General features: G+C 41.8%; 2 protein-coding genes across 4 annotated transcripts in view; one reads left to right on the top strand and one right to left on the bottom strand.

Moving 5' to 3' along the window:
• Positions 1-165, bottom strand: part of LOC115111838 (glycerol-3-phosphate acyltransferase 3-like) — a 16,586-nt gene extending 16,421 nt beyond the window's left edge. Inside the window, exon 1 of one of the 2 annotated variants that reach the window (XM_029638318.2) lies at positions 82-165. The gene's annotated coding sequence lies outside the window, so the exon portion shown is untranslated. Of the gene's footprint in view, positions 1-12 lie in introns of both variants that reach the window. The other variant, XM_029638319.2, reaches the window with a different exon arrangement.
• Positions 166-5,288: 5,123 nt separating this feature from the next.
• Positions 5,289-18,207, top strand: part of LOC115111837 (A disintegrin and metalloproteinase with thrombospondin motifs 12) — a 44,392-nt gene continuing 31,473 nt past the window's right edge. Inside the window, exons 1-2 of one of the 2 annotated variants that reach the window (XM_029638317.2) lie at positions 5,289-5,611; positions 5,928-6,289. In XM_029638317.2, the coding sequence (XP_029494177.1) occupies positions 5,497-5,611; positions 5,928-6,289 (477 nt within the window). In that variant the 5' untranslated portion in view covers positions 5,289-5,496. The remainder of the gene's footprint in view (positions 5,612-5,927; positions 6,290-18,207) is intronic. The other variant, XM_065011696.1, reaches the window with a different exon arrangement.

Raw genomic sequence — 18,207 nt, 5'->3', positions numbered from 1 at the left:
CCGTGGGCGAACCTTCCAGACTTGGCCGGACAATCACAAAGTTTTTCCTTGATATTCATCCCTGCGCGTAGTGGATCTTACCTTTCAAACTTCAGTCCATACTACCATGCCCTTCCTTGTTGTAGAACTCATACAAATAACTGTGACTGAGGGTGAGAAGGCAAGCCACCGCTGTAGTGAAAGCGCGCCTTCATGTAGAACAGCGCCATCCATTGGCCAAATAAAATAAACGTTTATTGGTCATATACGCATATTTGCAGACGTTATCTCAGGTGCAGCTAAATGATTGTTTTTCTAGCTCCAAAGGTGCAGTAATACCTAGCAATAAAAACAAATATACATGCAATCCATAAAAATAAACAAATATGTTATAAAGGATGAGCCATGATTAGAATACAGTAAATACATACAAAGTAGGTACAGCAGGTATACATTATTCAAGTGACCAGTGTTCAATGACTCTAGGCACATAGGGCAGTATGTAGCGCACATAGGGCACATAGTCTCTAAGGTGCAGGGTAGAGTACTGGGTGGTAGCCAGCTAGAACAATGACGAAGGTTCAGGACAGGGCACTGGGCCGGAGGCCGAATAGTGGTAACTATTTAACAGTACGATGGACTGGAGATAGAAGCTGTTTCTCAGTCTCACGTTCCCAGCTTTGATGCACCTGTACTGTCTCCACCTTCTAGATGCTAGTAGGGTGAACAGGCAGTGGCTCGGGTGGCTGAGGTTCTTGATGATCTTCTTGGCCTTCCTGTGATACCGGATGTGATACGGTAGATGGCTGGCAGGGGTGTCCTGGAGGACAGGCAGTGTGACCCCGCTGATGCGTTGGGCTTACTGCACCACCACCCGGTGCAATTGCCATACCACGCAGTGATACAGTCTGACAGGATGCTCTCAATGGTGCATCTGTAGAAGTTTACGAGGGTCATAGGGGCCAAGCCGCATTTCTTCAGCCTCCAGAGGTTGAAGATGTACCTTTTCACCTCGCTGTCTGTGTGAAGGGGCCATTTCAGGTTGTCAGTGATGTGCATGCCGAGGAACATTAATCTTTTGACCCTCTACACTGCGGCCCGTCGATGTAGATAAGGGTGTGTTCTCTCTGCTGTCTGCTGTAGTCCACGATCAGTGCCTTTGTTTTGTTGGCGGATGTGAGAGGGATGTGAGATGCCTATCGGCAAGCTCCTGCTGAAGTGCCCGTTGCCAAAACCTGAGGGTGGATAACACTTTGATGTGCACCGGAATGGCATGCGTTTGTCTTTCTAAAGTATGTCTTAATCCTCGCAAAGATCCTATAAAATTGGCTCATCAGATATCCTTTCCCAAAACCAATCTGTACTTTCTGCAAAAAAGTCCCACCTGTCTCAGAAAATGTGCTCTCTGCGAAATGCAGCTTGTTCCAAATCTTCCAACAGGGCAAGATCAGGCATCTCTCATTCGATTTCCCATTATCTCAGTCTTTTATAGTATTTACACAATGGTTTCACTTTCACACGTGCCCTGTAATTTAACAAATGACTGTACATTATATGGATTATTATCGTAAAAATTCACTGATTGGGAATGCAAGTAAATCGGAAAATTATTAAATTATTAGGCCTACTCTCACAATTTCACACATTTTCTAAATATATTTTCCCTATTCTATAGTTGACAAGCAGTTCCTTCATTCCACCACTTGGTACTGTGCGTACACATGGTAATGTCTGTACGTACACACTCAAGCAAACATTTATATTGATAAATCCAAAGATTACGGATATACTGACACGATGAATGTCTCTCTGCCCTAACAATGGTAGTCATTGTCCACAAAGCGGCACAGCAGGCTGTCTAGCTCCCGCCTATCCTTTCTTTGGATTGGTGGATACATCTCATTATTGTGATAATTGTTTGGATGAGGGTTGTTGACGCCAACCGACTGTATTCGATGGAGGGAGAGGCTATGCTACTAGCCTCATGGCATGAATATGCATAGCCATCTTGAGACGACTCTGATATAAAGGTTTTTTTCTCAAAATTTCTGGGATGTCATGTGTCCTACTTACAGTATGTCAGTACACTTGTAACAACTTAAGCATTACGAAACTTCTATTCGATCAAATAAACCTAAAGTAGCAAATAAGCCCTACATTTTTATGTTGACCAAATTCAACACTCTCATTGACCTCCATACAAAAACTCCTTGCTTGGTTGGTGAAACAACAAAAACGCTGGAGAGAGACAGATGTCCCCCCGAGTTGGGCCTCTCTCTTCCTCTCTCTGATAAATCTCACACTTTGCATTGAAATGAGCTCACGCATGGCTTACACACAGATTTGTGCCTATGCATGATTGATAAATTAAGCCCCAGAAGAGTTATTACTGTGAATCCTTGTAATGTTGTATCAGTTAATATTTGTTTGTGTCAATTAATCCTGAAAGGGATGGGTCACTAACTGCCGATTTGACACAAAAATCAAATGTAATTCATTCATTAATTTAACACACACATACTTCTACACTTTTCACAGTCTGTTTCACAATAAACAGCAGCTTTTTGGAGGTCTGTTTGGGAAACAGCTCTGGGACTGATCATTTAAAAAATACTGTGATCATAATTCTGATTTAAGAAACATTTTGGGATAAGCCAGAGCCATATATTTAGATATATTGCTGTAGGATAAGACAGATACATATATTTAGATATATTGATATATGTCAGCCCTGACCTTAGAGATCCTTATTTATTCTCTATGTTTGGTTAGGTCAGGGTGTGACTCGGGTGGGTATATCTATGTTTTCTATTTCTTTGTTGGTTTTGCCAAGTGTGGTTCCCAATCAGAGGTAGCTGTCTATTGTTGTCTCTGATTGGGGATCATACACTATAAAAGTTGTGATTTTCCGTTTGGGTTTTGTTGGGGTGTTATTTTCTGTTTAGTGTCTGTCTGTGCCTGACGGAACTGTTCGCTTTCGCTTTTGGTTTTGTTATTTTTGTTTGAGTGTTTCTTGAAAATAAATATCATGAACACTTTCCACGCTGCGCTTTGGTCCACTCTTCCTTCCACCGACGACGAGTGTTACACTATAGGATAAGACAGATACATATATTTAGATATATTGCTATAGGATAACAGATACATATATTTAGATATATTGCTATAGGATAACAGATACATATATTTAGATATATTGCTATAGGATAAGACAGATACATATATTTAGATATATTGCTATAGGATAACAGATACATATATTTAGATACATTTCTATGGGATAAGACAGAATCTGGTGCCTTGGCAGAGGATCAAGTTTCAACTGAATTCCAAGTATGGCTTCCATTTAGGTCGTTACAGTACAAGAGACTCCATGGACATAAAACAATCATGGTTTTCATTGAAAGCAGCCTAAACACATACAATTAGTTGTTTAGGCAAGCAATTGATCATAGGTTATTTAGTCTAAAGTTTAAACAACATATCAAACCAACAAATTCACCAAGTTGGCCCCTTGCCCCAACTCAATTTATAATCAGTCAAACTAGATATTGAATGTATTGAACCTGCAAGTAAGCCTTTCAGTGTACTTTACCATGTGTATCCTGTGCCTATGACAAACGTCATAATCAGCAGGACATTACAAAACAATAATGCCACACCACCTCTCTTTGATGTGTATAATATATTATATATCTCTATTGCCCAGCTTTGAGTATGTGGGTGTGGTAGGCTACCACTCCACTACTTACCAGGACTGAAATAGCTGGAGGTTGCTATTTCTGTCATTACATAAAGGTCTCAATAAGATTGCTTTATTACTACAGATGTATATTTGTTTAGTGGCTGTTGTGGACTGGAATCCCCCAGTGGTTTACTGAGAGGTGTGTGTGTGTGTGTGTGTGTGTGTGTGTGTGTGTGTGTGTGTGTGTGTGTGCATGCATGCATGCAGAGTAGACACACAAACACTCCACCCCCACACTCCTCCAGACCCCATAAATTTAACAATTAACAGGGCTTCTTGCTCGACAAACAGGTGAGTATGTTGGGAATGTAGCACATCCCACTGTGTAGTCTGGGCCAGGACGTATCAATTTGCATAAAACACCACTCTGACTCTTGCTTGGGTGGAGGAGTAGCTCTCAAATTAAACTCTGCAGAGACTTAACAGCAAAGCCTACTGAGAATGAAAAGGGAAGCAATTCTACACAGTTATAATACAAATTATAGGCCTACCAAGACATCGAATTCAAATGAAATATTGAATAAACAGTTTAGAGCGTGAAGTTTGCAGCGGTTACTTTCTAAAAGATAACCCATTCATAGAATAACTACCTTTAGTGCCTATTGATGAAGGTATCTTCTGGCGGGGGAGTTTTGTTAATTAAGAGCCCCGACGCTCGTTCTGAACGTTAAAATGCATCGCTTGCGGTATGGTTTTGGAAACATAAGGAACGTATCTTTAATATCAGTAAGAAATAATAATATATTTTTTTAAAGGTTAAATTACTACACACCTTTATAGGGTTAAGGTTCTCACACGGTCATTTTTTCATGTTACAGCACTTGTTTACAGAAAAACTGACGTAATACAGAGGTGTAACTTTGCTAATTAGCTATCTGCGTCTCAGAACAAATGTGTTGTCACTGAAAAATACTATTGGTTGCAACTGTGTTAAAACCGAGACAGATGTTGGCATTTTGTGAAGTTATTTTAAAGTGGTATTTAAGTAGAGGGCTTTATGTTTCTAGAACCATACCGCAGTGAAAATGGACTATTTGGCTGTTTTGGTTTCCAGAGCCATTACGCCACTCAACAGAACATGTGAGGTCCTAGGACTATAAGGAGGCATGTTAGGCTACTGTAGTACATTATTAGACTAGGGAAAAGATGGCATAGTCCAGTGATAGGCAACTAGATTCAATCACAGGACGATTTTTGTATGAGCGCATGGTCAGAGGGCCTGAACATATTTATAGAAATTTGCAGCAAATTGACCACAAGTAAACCCAAAAATATATTGTATTTGAAAATAACAAACATTTCATAACTTGATTACATTGAGACATGATCACGTAAGTCTCTCTTTTTATTCGTAGGAATACTTGTAACTACAGATTTACTAAATTATTGATGTAGACAAAACGTCAACATTGGGACGGTTTATTGGGACGGTTTTGGCCCGGGGCCGCCTGTGGCCTATTCTGTTTGAATTATCTCCCACTGCGTCGCAGCTGCAAACCACACTGCTCCTGCTCCCCTCTCGCCCATGGAAAGAAATTAGACACTATCCTCACAACACTCCTCCCCTCCCTCTCAAACTTGGAGCTTTCTCCCACTTTTACCATGTTCTTCTGTAGCCTATACCCGGTCTTCTTCGATGCAGCCTATGTTTTCCTCCTTATCATGGCTGGATGTTGATGGAACAAACAGGTCGCTGGACCGCCTCTAAAGCACAATCGAAACATCAATGCCAGTGAAATTTTTTCAATCTCTTGATTTTGGTTAGATGAAATATGCGATGTCCGCGTGTGAGCCGGGTTCTTTTTCTGCTACATTCTGTTTTGTTTTTGGCTGCCAGCCATGTCGAGTTCTCGCTGCCTGGTAGCCTCTCTCCAGACGAAGAACAAGGTCAGTGTGTCTCAGTTGTTACAACTAGCCTAGGCTATAATTACTGCAACAATGTTGCGATTTTATTGTTGCAATTTCACTTACATGCATAGATTCAATGCAACAAACAGCACACATCGTAGTTAGCAATTACAAGGTTAGTGCATGCATTTGTGCATAATTTTAGCCAAGTGGCAGGTTGATCAATTAATTTATAATTTGATAAATGATTAACTGATTGATCTGGAAATTATAATTTAAGTATTGGATCAATTCAGTGTAGTGGTTATTTGTATCCAACTGGCCTAATGTTATTACTTTTCCATGTTATCCTCAGGTCGCTTTCTCCAGTCCCAGTCGGATGTGTCCATGGTTCATCCAGTCAAAGTTGACAGCGATGGACAGTTTCTCTCCAACTCTCTAGCACACCGCTTTGAGCGCGTGCGGCACAAGCGAGACTTAGGGCCTTTGGAGGGACGCGTTTATTATAAGGTGACCTACAAAGGTCGCAATTTGTTTTTTAATCTAACAGTCAACAACTATTTGGTGTCAAACAAATATGTTCTGGAGTGGCGGAACGGAAGTCTGAACCGGACTGAGCACCGTACCACAGGGGAGAATGCGTGCCACCTGATCGGCACCGTGACGGATCCTACTAATGCGCGCGGGACAGCCGCCATCAGCACCTGTGAAGGCTTGGTAAGAAACCAGGATACTGACCATGATTGGAATTTAACTCCATGTCATCTTTAATTATTTGGTTCACTGGTTTTAAGACATATCCAGACAGTATACGTCTCGCCAATGTCTGCACGATGTAACATGATACATCGCGCTGATGTAAAATAAGCGTGACATATATAAATACAAATAAAATGTAGTATGGAGAGCGTTTGCACATTGGCAAGATGTCACCGAGGTGTCGGCATTAGATAACATTTGCCCTTCAAGCGCGGTTTGGAGGATGCATGTCAAAGCTGTTCAATTATACTGGCAATAATGAAAAACAATAAGCTTTATATTTTAGTAATTTAGCCGACCCAACTTACTAGTGAGCGCATACATTTTTGTATTTTTCATACTTATCCCCGTGGAATCGAACCCACAAGCACCATGCTCTAACAACTGAGCTACATGGGACTATACTAGACTATACGTGATTTTGTTTGGGGTAAACTGAAGAGAGAAGATTCAAGTTTATTAGGCTATTGCTATACCATGTTAAAACTCTTAAGGATCCGCCCCTTTTTTTCAATCTTCGCCTGAAATGACATACTCAAATCTAACTGCCTGTAGCTCTCCATACTACAGCTTCCCGATGTATCATGTATACATCGTTACTACTTTGGGCAGACGTACAATACCAGTCAAAAGTTTGGACACACCTACTCATTCAAGGGTTTTTCTTTATTTTTACTATTTTCTACATTGTAGAATAATAGTGAAGACATCAAATCTATATGAAATAACACATATGGAATCATGTAGTAACCAAAAAAAGGTTAAACAAATCTAAATATATTTGAGATTCTTCAAAGTAGCCACCCTTTGCCTTGATGACAGCTTTGAACACTCTTAGCATTCTCTCAACAAGCTTCATGCGATAGTCACCTGGAATGCTTTTCCAACTGTCTTGAAGGAGTTCCTACATATTCTGAGCACTTTTTGGATACTTTTCCTTCACTCTGCGGTTCAACTCAACCCAAACCATCTCAACTGGGATGAAGTTGGGTGACTGTGGAGGCCAGGTCATCTGATGAAGCGCTCCATCACTCTCCTTCTTGGTCAAATAGCCCTTACACAGCCTGGAGGTGTGTTTTAGGTCATTGTCTTGTTGAAAAATAAATGATAGTTTCACGAAGCGCAAACCACATGAGATGGTGTATCACTGCAGAATGCTGTGGTAGCCATGCTGGTGAAGTGTGCCTTGAATTATAAATAATCATTGACAGTGTCGCCAGCAAAGCACCATCACACCTCTTCCTCCATGCTTCATGGTGGGAACCATACATGTGGAGATCATCCGTTCACCTACTCTGCGTCTCACAAAGACACAGCAGTTGGAACCAAAAATCTCACATTTGGACTCGTTTGTCTGCTTATTTGAACTGTTCTTGCCATAATATGGACTTGGCTTTTTACCAAATAGGGCTATATTCTGTATACCAACCCTACCTTGTCACAACTAAACTGATTGGTTCAAACGCATTAAGAAGGAAAGAAATTCCACAACTTAACTTTTAACAAGGCACACCTGTTAATTGAAATGCATTCCAGGTGACTACCTCATGAAGCTGGTTGAGACAATGCCAAGATTGTGCAAAGCTGTCATCAAGACAAAGGGTGGCTACTTTGAAGAATCTCAAATATAAAATAAGATTTTGATTTGTTTAACATTTTTTTGGTTACTACATGATTCCATATGTGTTATTTCATAGTTTTGATGTCTTTACTATTATTCTACAATGTAGAAAATAGTAAAAATAAAGAAAAACCATAGAATGAGTAAGTGTGTCCAAACGTTTGACTGGTACTGGTATGTGTGCTATCTGGGTCCCAATGTTGATGTCTACAAGATCTACGGCCAACTCTGTGATGCTGAGCGGCCATGTGACGGTGCAGCGCAAAATGCATTTCGACCTCCTACACTCACAGCCGCCCTCCCGCCAACCTTCTAAATGGAACGCAATCTACTAACAATATACCGCTGTCAGGCCGACATCGGCGAGGTGTATGTGCACCGTCTGAGTAGTTGGGCCAGTGTAATCCTTCTCCAATGCATCCTTATACTTTTCTCTGTCATTCAGTGATCAATATAAGGCTTCACAAATGAACCACATTTTGAAGCAGGTAAAGATAATTGAAATAAGGAGATATGTACCCTCATTATGATTTAGCCACATTGATTTAGCTTAGATAGGACATTTTGTATGTGTAATTTCTTGCCCTGTTTACCATTCACATATTATAGAAGCGGCTGCCTCTCCAAGGTCAGACTAACTTCTTTAAAATATACAGGAGAGAGACATCAGAGAAGTAGTAAAATATGCAGTAGAGGATGTGGTCTGGCTGGTCACAGTTGAGCAAACCCTCAGACTGACAGTACTTCGTCTGTTGGTCCGGCCTTCAAAGATTTCCTGACTGTTTGCAGAAGGACTTTAGTTTCGTAGCCCCCAAACGCCTGCATCCGCCGCCTCTTCTCGGTCTACTGGGAGACTCTGGCTCTCTTGCATGCTCTTTCTCTCCTCCTTCTCTCCCTTCTCACCCGTCTTCTCCCACATTTGTCTTCTACTCTCAGCTCTCTCTCTCTCCCTGAATCTGCAGTGTTATGTTTCTCTTTGTTTGACCACAGAGAGTAAGTTTGAGAATGTGGCTTCTATGGCTACTACTTACAAAGAGGCTGAAGTAAAACTTGGATTAGTGTCACACACAAACACACACACGCAAGGTGGCAGTATTTTTAGAATTCTTGTATGTTTCTTATAAGAAACCTACTTTTATCTACAAAGGAAAGGAAGACTTACATTTTTATCACAATGACAGTTGAGTTTTTCTCTCTGTCTGCTGACCAGAAAACAGCTGGACAGCAGAGAGCGACAAAGGGGAGACTTCCGTATTGTCCCTGATTTATTTACCGTAGTGGAATTACCAAGAGGATAAGGAAGAGGACGAACTTCCCTCTGTATTTGATCAGACTTGTCAGTAAATGGCCTGTGATGGAGGTCTCTCAGTGTTTACTCTTGTCACATCAGGAATGCCTCTGCTGCAAGGTCTTGTCTCAGTGTCTGTCAGTCATGTTTGGTTTGCAGTCGCTCAGTAAGCCAAACCTTGTAAATACATGTCATTGAGTATATACAGCTGTTGTGATTGTGAATGCGTTTGGGTTAGAGCAAAGAGACAGGGAATGTGCAAAGACCTCCCTGCATCTGTTATCCAGTTGCTCCTAAATGTTTCCTAGGCTGTGACCCCAGTGAGATCACACCAGATCGACTTCAGTATTCAATGTTTCTCCAGGTCCCCAGGACGTTAGGAGATGCTGTCAATGCTGTCCACTAGGGGCAATGTGAGCGCGTATTGCCATCTCGTTGTGGATGGGGATAGAGGATGGGCTTAAACCATGTGCTTTGGCTTTGAGGATCGCAGGTTCAATCCCGGTGGCGGGTAATCATAATGTTCTTTCTTCCCGTTTTATCCTTATCCCATACCTTAACCATTACTTAACCTTAACCGTTAAGTTTTTTTATGCATAACTGTCAACTTTCTTCTGTTTTAACCTTAACTCTTACCTACTTTCACTTCACCCATAGACTTTTTTTACTCATTTCCATGTAAAGGACCCATGAGAACCAATATGTGAAGTTCATAGAAGCATATTCAATTGTGTGTCTAATGAAAGCTAAGAGTATATAGTTCTGGGAAATGAAGGCATAGATACATTTTTCAACCATTTTCCTTAGAAATTAGGCTTAAGTAATGGCTTGGATTTTTGGTCAAACGGATGAAAAAGGGGTCACAGAAAACATCTACCAGAAAAAGTCTTAAAAGGTATTAGAAATACATCAAAACACAATAATGTTGAAGTAAAGACCCCTGCCAGCTAATATGAACACTTTTATAATTTGAATAAATTATTTACCTTCTGTAAGTTTAAGAAACATTCGCTTGTGCCTTGTAATTCCATTAACAAAACCCACATATCTTTAAGATATTTTCTAATTTCTCTCCCTCATGAGGAGGGAGGATAATGCAAGTTCAGGTAGAACTACCAATTAGTGTCTTTACTGATATTCGTTTTTGTTTATGTGTTATTAAGTGATTAAAACTCGTAATTCGGCAACATAATTATAAGTAACGGAATTACTGCAATTAATTGGCTACAATGGGAATTCATAGTAGTCACAAACCACAGTTGGGTCACCTGCTACTGTCCTCCCTTCCACTGACATACTGTTATGTTCAGCTCATAGTGTCTCCTGCTACTGTCCTCCCTTCCACTGACATACTGTTATGTTCAGCTCATAGTGTCTCCTGCTACTGTCCTCCCTTCCACTGACATACTGTTATGTTCAGCTCATAGGGTCTCCTGGTACTGTCCTCTCTTCCACTGGCATACTGTTATGTTCAGCTCATAGGGTCTCCTGCTACTGTCCTCCCTTCCACTGACATACTGTTATGTTCAGCTCATAGGGTCTCCTGCTACTGTCCTCCCTTCCACTGGCATACTGTTATGTTCAGCTCATAGGGTCTCCTGCTACTGTCCTCCCTTCCACTGGTATACTGTTATGTTCAGCTCATAGTGTCTCCTGCTACTGTCCTCCCTTCCACTGGCATAATGTTATGTTCAGCTCATAGGGTCTCCTGCTACTGTCCTCCCTTCCACTGGCATACTGTTATGTTCAGCTCATAGGGTCTCCTGCTACTGTCCTCCCTTCCACTGGCATACTGTTATGTTCAGCTCATAGGGTCTCCTGGTACTGTCCTCCCTTCCACTGGCATAATGTTATGTTCCGCTCATAGGGTCTCCTGCTACTGTCCTCCCTTCCACTGGCATACTCTTATGTTCAGCTCATAGGGTCTCCTGCTACTGTCCTCCCTTCCACTGGCATACTGTTATGTTCAGCTCATAGGGTCTCCTGTTACTGTCCTCCCTTCCACTGACTGTTATGTTCAGCTCATAGTGTCTCCTGCTACTGTCCTCCCTTCCACTGGCATACTGTTATGTTCAGCTCATAGGGTCTCCTGCTACTGTCCTCCCTTCCACTGGCATACTGTTATGTTCAGCTCATAGGGTCTCCTGCTACTGTCCTCCCTTCCACTGGCATACTGTTATGTTCAGCTCATAGGGTCTCCTGCTACTGTCCTCCCTTCCACTGGCATACTGTTATGTTCAGCTCATAGGGTCTCCTGCTACTGTCCTCCCTTCCACTGACATACTGTTATGTTCAGCTCATAGGGTCTCCTGCTACTGTCCTCCCTTCCACTGGCATACTGTTATGTTCAGCTCATAGGGTCTCCTGTTACTGTCCTCTCTTCCACTGGCATACTGTTATGTTCAGCTCATAGTGTCTCCTGCTACTGTCCTCCCTTCCACTGGCATAATGTTATGTTCAGCTCATAGGGTCTCCTGTTACTGTCCTCTCTTCCACTGGCATACTGTTATGTTCAGCTCATAGTGTCTCCTGCTACTGTCCTCCCTTCCACTGGCATACTGTTATGTTCAGCTCATAGTGTCTCCTGCTACTGTCCTCCCTTCCACTGGCATACTGTTATGTTCAGCTCATAGGGTCTCCTGCTACTGTCCTCCCTTCCACTGGCATACTGTTATGTTCAGCTCATAGGGTCTCCTGGTACTGTCCTCCCTTCCACTGGCATAATGTTATGTTCAGCTCATAGGGTCTCCTGTTACTGTCCTCTCTTCCACTGGCATACTGTTATGTTCAGCTCATAGTGTCTCCTGCTACTGTCCTCCCTTCCACTGGCATACTGTTATGTTCAGCTCATAGTGTCTCCTGGTACTGTCCTCCCTTCCACTGACATACTGTTATGTTCAGCTCATAGTGTCTCCTGCTACTGTCCTCCCTTCCACTGGCATACTGTTATGTTCAGCTCATAGGGTCTCCTGCTACTGTCCTCCCTTCCACTGGCATACTGTTATGTTCAGCTCATAGGGTCTCCTGCTACTGTCCTCCCTTCCACTGGCATACTGTTATGTTCAGCTCATAGGGTCTCCTGCTACTGTCCTCCCTTCCACTGGCATACTGTTATGTTCAGCTCATAAATGTTTTCTCTCTCTTTCTGTCATCTGGTGGTCAAAGCGAGAGTGTAAAAACAGTCTGGACAACCTCTCCTTCCCTCCTCTCTCTTTTCTCTCTCTCCAGTTAATGTTACCTGTCCCGGCTTACTGGCACCTACCCATGTGAGCCCCCTCTCTTTCCATTTACTGTAACCAATATCCGCACCCACTAAGCACCAGACAACCATGGATGTTGAAAAGTAGTTGAAGATTTTTGTCGATTTTTGGTCCGGTGCTTACTTACGTGTCCTTTTCCAACAATGTAGAGTTAAATATGAAATAGTGGCAGGAGGAATAAGTACACAGTGAAAAACAATAACGAGTAAAAAATAACATGGCTATATACAGGGAATAAAAACCATTACCAAATCGATGTGCAGGGGTACGAGGTCATTGAGATAGTTACAGTATGTACATTATGGTAGGGGTAAAGTGACAAGGCAACAGGACAGATAACAGACTGAGCTGTAGCAGCAGCGTATTTATGTGTGTGTGTGTGTGTGTGTGTGTCAGTGTAAGTATGTGTGAGTGTGTAGGTAGAGACCAGTGTGTGTGCGCGTAGAATAATAGCCTGTGTGTAGAATAATACCCATATACACTATATATACAGAAAAGTATGTGGACACAGCTTCAAATGAGTGGATTTGGCTATTCCAGCCACACCGTTGCTGACATGTATATAACATCGAGCACAAAGCCATGCAATCTCCATAGACAAACATTGGCATTAGAATGGCCTTACTGAAGAGCTCAGTGACTTTCAATGTGGCACCGTCAATGAATGCCACCTTTCCAACAAGTCAGTTCATCAAATGTCTGCCCTGCTAGAGCTGCCCTGGTCAACTGTAAGTGCTGTTATTGGGAAGTGGAAACGTCTAGGAGCAGCAATGGCTCAGCTATGAAGTGGTAGGCCACACAAGCTCACAGAACGGGACCGCTGAGTGCTGAAGCGCGTAGCGCGTTAAAATAGTCTGTCCTCGGTTGCAACACTCACTACCGAGTTCCAAACTGCCTCTAGATGCAAGGTCAGCACAATAACTGTTCATCTGGAGCTTCATGAAATAAGTTTCCATGGACGATCAACTGCACACAAGCCTAAGATCACCATGAGCAATGCCAAGCATAAGCTTGAGTGGTGTAAAGCTGGCTGTCATTGGACTCTGGAGCAGTGGAAAAGCGTTCTCTGGAGTGATGAATCACGCTTCACCATCTGGCAGTCTGATGGACAAATCTGGTTGTGGAGGATGTCAGGAGAACGCGACCTGCCCGATTGCATAGTTCCAACTGTAAAGTTTAGTGGAGGAGGAATAATGGTCTGGTGCTGTTTTTCATTGTTCTGACTTGGCCCCTTAGTTCCAGTGAAGGGAAATCTTAACGCTACAGCATACAATGACGTTCTAGACGATTCTGTGCTTCCAACTTTGTGGCAACAGTTTGGGGAAGGCCCTTTCTTCCACAAAGTGAGGTCCATACAGAAATGGTTTGTTGAGATTGGTGTGGAAGTACTTGACTGGCCTGCACTGATCCCTAACCACAACCCCATCGAACACTTTTGGGATGAATTGGTACGCTGTCTGTGAGCCAGGCCTAATCGCCCAACATCAGTTCCCGGCCTTACTAATGCTCTTGTGGCTGAATGGAAGCAAGTCCCCACAGCGATGTTCCAACATCTAGTGGAAAGCCTTCCCAGAAGAGTGCAGGCTGTTATAGCAGCAAAGGGGAGACCAACTCCATATTATTGCCCATGGTTTTGGAATGAGATGTTCAATGAGCAGGTGTCCACATACGTTTGGTCATGTAGTGTATGTAGGGCATTCACTCACAGCTGTACAATGTAGAGAAAAACGGGTTAATTCAAGAGGCTGCTATGAAATGTATTTCATAATGTAGTTTTATTTGCTCTATGTCATAAATTACATTGAATGAATCATTAGATTGTTCTCTGAAATATTATAACCTTAATATATTTGTACTTGACAGTGTTGATTAAATTAAAATGTTATTTGCTGTGATTGTTGCTAGTTTAGACTGCGCCTCTCTTGGTTGTATCTCTTCCATATTTGGTGTTGTGAGGTGGTACCATTTGGAGGTTTTTTCGCTGGTTGGACCATTCAAAATCAGCTTCATACTTCTTCATTTTCACCTCCAGATCCTTGGCTTTCATTGCCTATAATCGCGATCAATGAACATTGAGAGGGGCCATTTCTCTGGCGATTTAAAGGGAAAGACTCAGGCATACACAATGAAAACAGGAACAGATTGTCCTTGCAGAGGGTGGATCCTGAAATTCAGTATGTTTAGCTTTGTAAATAAATATATATTTAGTCTCCCATATAGTTTTGTATTCAGCGGATTTCATTTAGAAAAAGCCCATGTTTTCACTCACAAATCTGCAGCTTGTTACTTGACGTTCGAAAGTTAGTGCCGTTCTGCAGAAGAGCAGCACCACAGAGTTCTATTGAGCATTATAAACTGGGTGATTTGAGCCCTAAATTCTGAAAGCCATGGTATTTCAGACCATATACCACGAGTATGACAAAACATTTAGTATTACAGCTCTAATGATGTTGGTAACCAGTTTATAATAGCAATAAGGCTCCTCGGGGGTGTGATATATGGCCAATATACCACGGCTAAGGACTGTGTCCAGGCACTCCGCGTTGCGTCGTGGAAGAGAACATCCATTAGCCGTGTTATATTGGTCATATACCACACCTCCTTTGGCCTTATTGCTTAATTATACAATGTGTGGTTCTAATCCTGAATGCTGATTGGTTATAACCGCATTCCAGTCGGTGTCTATTCCACAAGTTACCACCGGCTAAATATATGACGTTAAAATGCCTATTTACTCTGTTCCATCTGACTGTGCAATCCAGTGTCTTATCAGCCCAGCCAGGCAATTTATAAACTTGCTCTCCACTATAAAAAGCATCTAGACATTATCTCACATTTCTTTTAGACTAACATTTTGTGTTCAACAGCGGAGATTTGTATAAACCTTTTTGTGTCTCTCCGACATTTGCAACATTGTTTCAATATTCAAATTCGATCTCCAGCTGTACCATAGTAATGAAGGTGTCGAGAAGAGACAGACAGTCAGGCAGCTTGTCTCAGCCAGTCGAAATCACGAATCAGCATAATTTTTATGGATATATACAAAGAAATGTCAATTGAAAAAAGGTCAAATGAAACAAAGTGCAGCTAGTTTACTGCGCTTCATTAGCTCATTGTTTTGGATGTATCCAAAAAACAGCTTAAACAAATGCAAATGCAGCTACAGTTGTTATTCTGGCTGCACTGTTTGACGTGACTGTTGTTGGCTAGCTAGAAAGCAAGGGATAATAATGTTGCCACCCAGTATGACAATGGAACATTTAGAACGAACGACTGGGTCACGTCCATAGATACAGAACAAAAAGACTGAACGACTGGGTCGCGTCTCTGGCAACCGAACCAATAGAACAAACGTCCAGACGGCTTGGATAGCAACCGAAGATGTGTGTCGGGACTATATCTTGTGGAAGGATGAAATAGTATGAATAAATTAATCAAAATAACGTTGTTTTTAAAAAATATGTCAACCATTATTTGAATATTTTGGTAGCCCGTTGTAAAGAAGTGATAATGCCCTTGAAGCCGGGGTTTGGAGGATATATTGGCATGGTTTGCAGGCCTAACAACACCCATGCCAATATATCCTCCAAACACCGGCTTCGAGGGTATTATCACTTAAGTGACCACTTTGACCATGGCTGTGATGACATTCCATTCACTCGAAATATGCTATAGTCAAATCAAATCACATTTTATTGGTCACATACACAGGGTTAGCAGATGTTAATGCGAGTTTAGCAAAATGCTTGTGCTTTTAGTTCCAACCGTGCAGTAATATCTAACAAGTAATCTAACAATTTCACAACAGCTACCTTATTCACACAAGTGTAAAAGAATGAATAAGAATATGTACTGTACATATAAATATATGGATGAGCGATGGCCCGAACGGCATAGGCAAGATGCAGTAGATGGTATACAGTACAGTATATACATATGAGATGAGTAATGTAGGGTATGTAAACATTATATAAAGGGGCATTGTTTAAAGTGACTAGTGATACATTTATTACATCCAATTTTTTATTATTAGAGTGGCTAGAGATTTGAGTCAGTAGGATGTCAGTGTCTCGGTCCAAGCTTTGATGCACCTGTACTGACCTCGCCTTCTGGATGATAGCGGGGTGAACAGGCAGTGGCTCGGTTGGTTGTTGTCCTTGATGATCTTTTTGGCCTTCCTGTGACATCGGGTGGTGTAGGTGTCCTGGAGGGCAGGTAGTTTGCCCCCGGTGATGCGTTGTGCAGACCTTAACCAAACCTTTAACCCTGACCGTAACCTAATTTTAACCATGATATATGATATCCTGTAAATTATATCAGCCAATAGGCAGTACAGCAAAATTAAAGATATACTTTGAAATAAAAATTACCACTAATCCGATTTGATATTTGACCATTCATTTCTGCAAAACGTGCAGTATTCTATTAATGGAATTGTTGTAGCTAGGTTGCTTGCTAGCTAGCATATTTCATCCCCAAACACCATGCTAGATCTTCGTTTTTGATAATGATCTACTAGGAACATAATATAACAAAACTATTTGGGCACTTTAGTACTTACCCAGTTCACATCCATCACCGAAGCCGCCCCCCGTGGTGCTGTAAGACCGATGGTGTCAGTGGACTTGGAGTCTGCTGTAGGCAAAGAACCGGTTTTAGCCTCAACTACATGGCAAAAACATTTTTGCACTGTTGGTAATCATTTGGGACAAAGCGCCAGGGGTACCCTTTGATTGAATATCATCAATCTACGTTTTTAGGTTTGTGGTTAATATATTGTGCAACCTGGCCTTTAATTCGGAGCAGATATTTAACAGCGTTTTGGGAAAATGTGTTCCCAATAAAAAACAGAGGGAGATTTTACCGTAATTCTGTTACCAAACTTTGCGTCTGCACAGTTCTTCCAGTAAATGTGGTTTTGTGAAATGGTCTGTGTAAATGGTTCAAAGTAGTCCTTGTACATAGAGATGATTAGTTTGTTAAATGTTGAAATCAGTGGTTTTTGTTTGGCCAAAATGTTTAAGTGAACAAATAAACTAGTAATATAGGGTGTGCAACTTTAATCATTTGTTTTACAGCTAGTCTTCAGCCACCATTTGGAATACACTGCCCTAATCCTCAGGGCTAATCTACTATAGTGTTCCTTAGTAAGGAAGGAGGTCAGTGAATGACCAGACCACAGGGCAGGCAGCCAGCTGTGGGAGGAAACACTGCCAGGTCCAAGCTGCAGTAGAGGCCATGAGCACTCTCCAGAGACACGGAGGCACTAGAGGCACTTCTCCAAGTATGAAATGATGGGCCAGATTTAACAGCGGTTGCTCCACTGTCCAATTTTATTTTCTGTTTTCAGGAAAGAAAACAATGAAACAGTTTTATCAAGAAAGTCTCAAGGAAACCACACCGGCCACGCTGAATGGGCGAGCCTTGCAAAATAAGTGTACACATACATGTTATTCACTTACACTGCTGGCACAACTGCATTATCCAGCACTAAAATATAACTTCTATTTGAGACGCTCCACAAGTCCCCTCAATATTGGATAACAGGAAGACACAAACCCGTGTGGATGAATAAACAAAGGAGAGATGTATTAAAGATGTTTCTAAAAAAACTGGCTAGGTTTCCATTTTTATCTGTGCATTAATCGTCAGAGTAGACAAAACACACGATTTTGTATGACTCCGGTTCAAAAATTCTACAAAGAAC

This window comes from Oncorhynchus nerka, linkage group LG27, assembly GCF_034236695.1.
Source record: "Oncorhynchus nerka isolate Pitt River linkage group LG27, Oner_Uvic_2.0, whole genome shotgun sequence".
Classification (NCBI taxonomy): Eukaryota; Metazoa; Chordata; class Actinopteri; order Salmoniformes; family Salmonidae; genus Oncorhynchus; species Oncorhynchus nerka.
The sequence above is the reverse complement of the archived record's forward strand: the minus strand, read 5'-3'. Positions and strand labels throughout refer to the sequence as shown.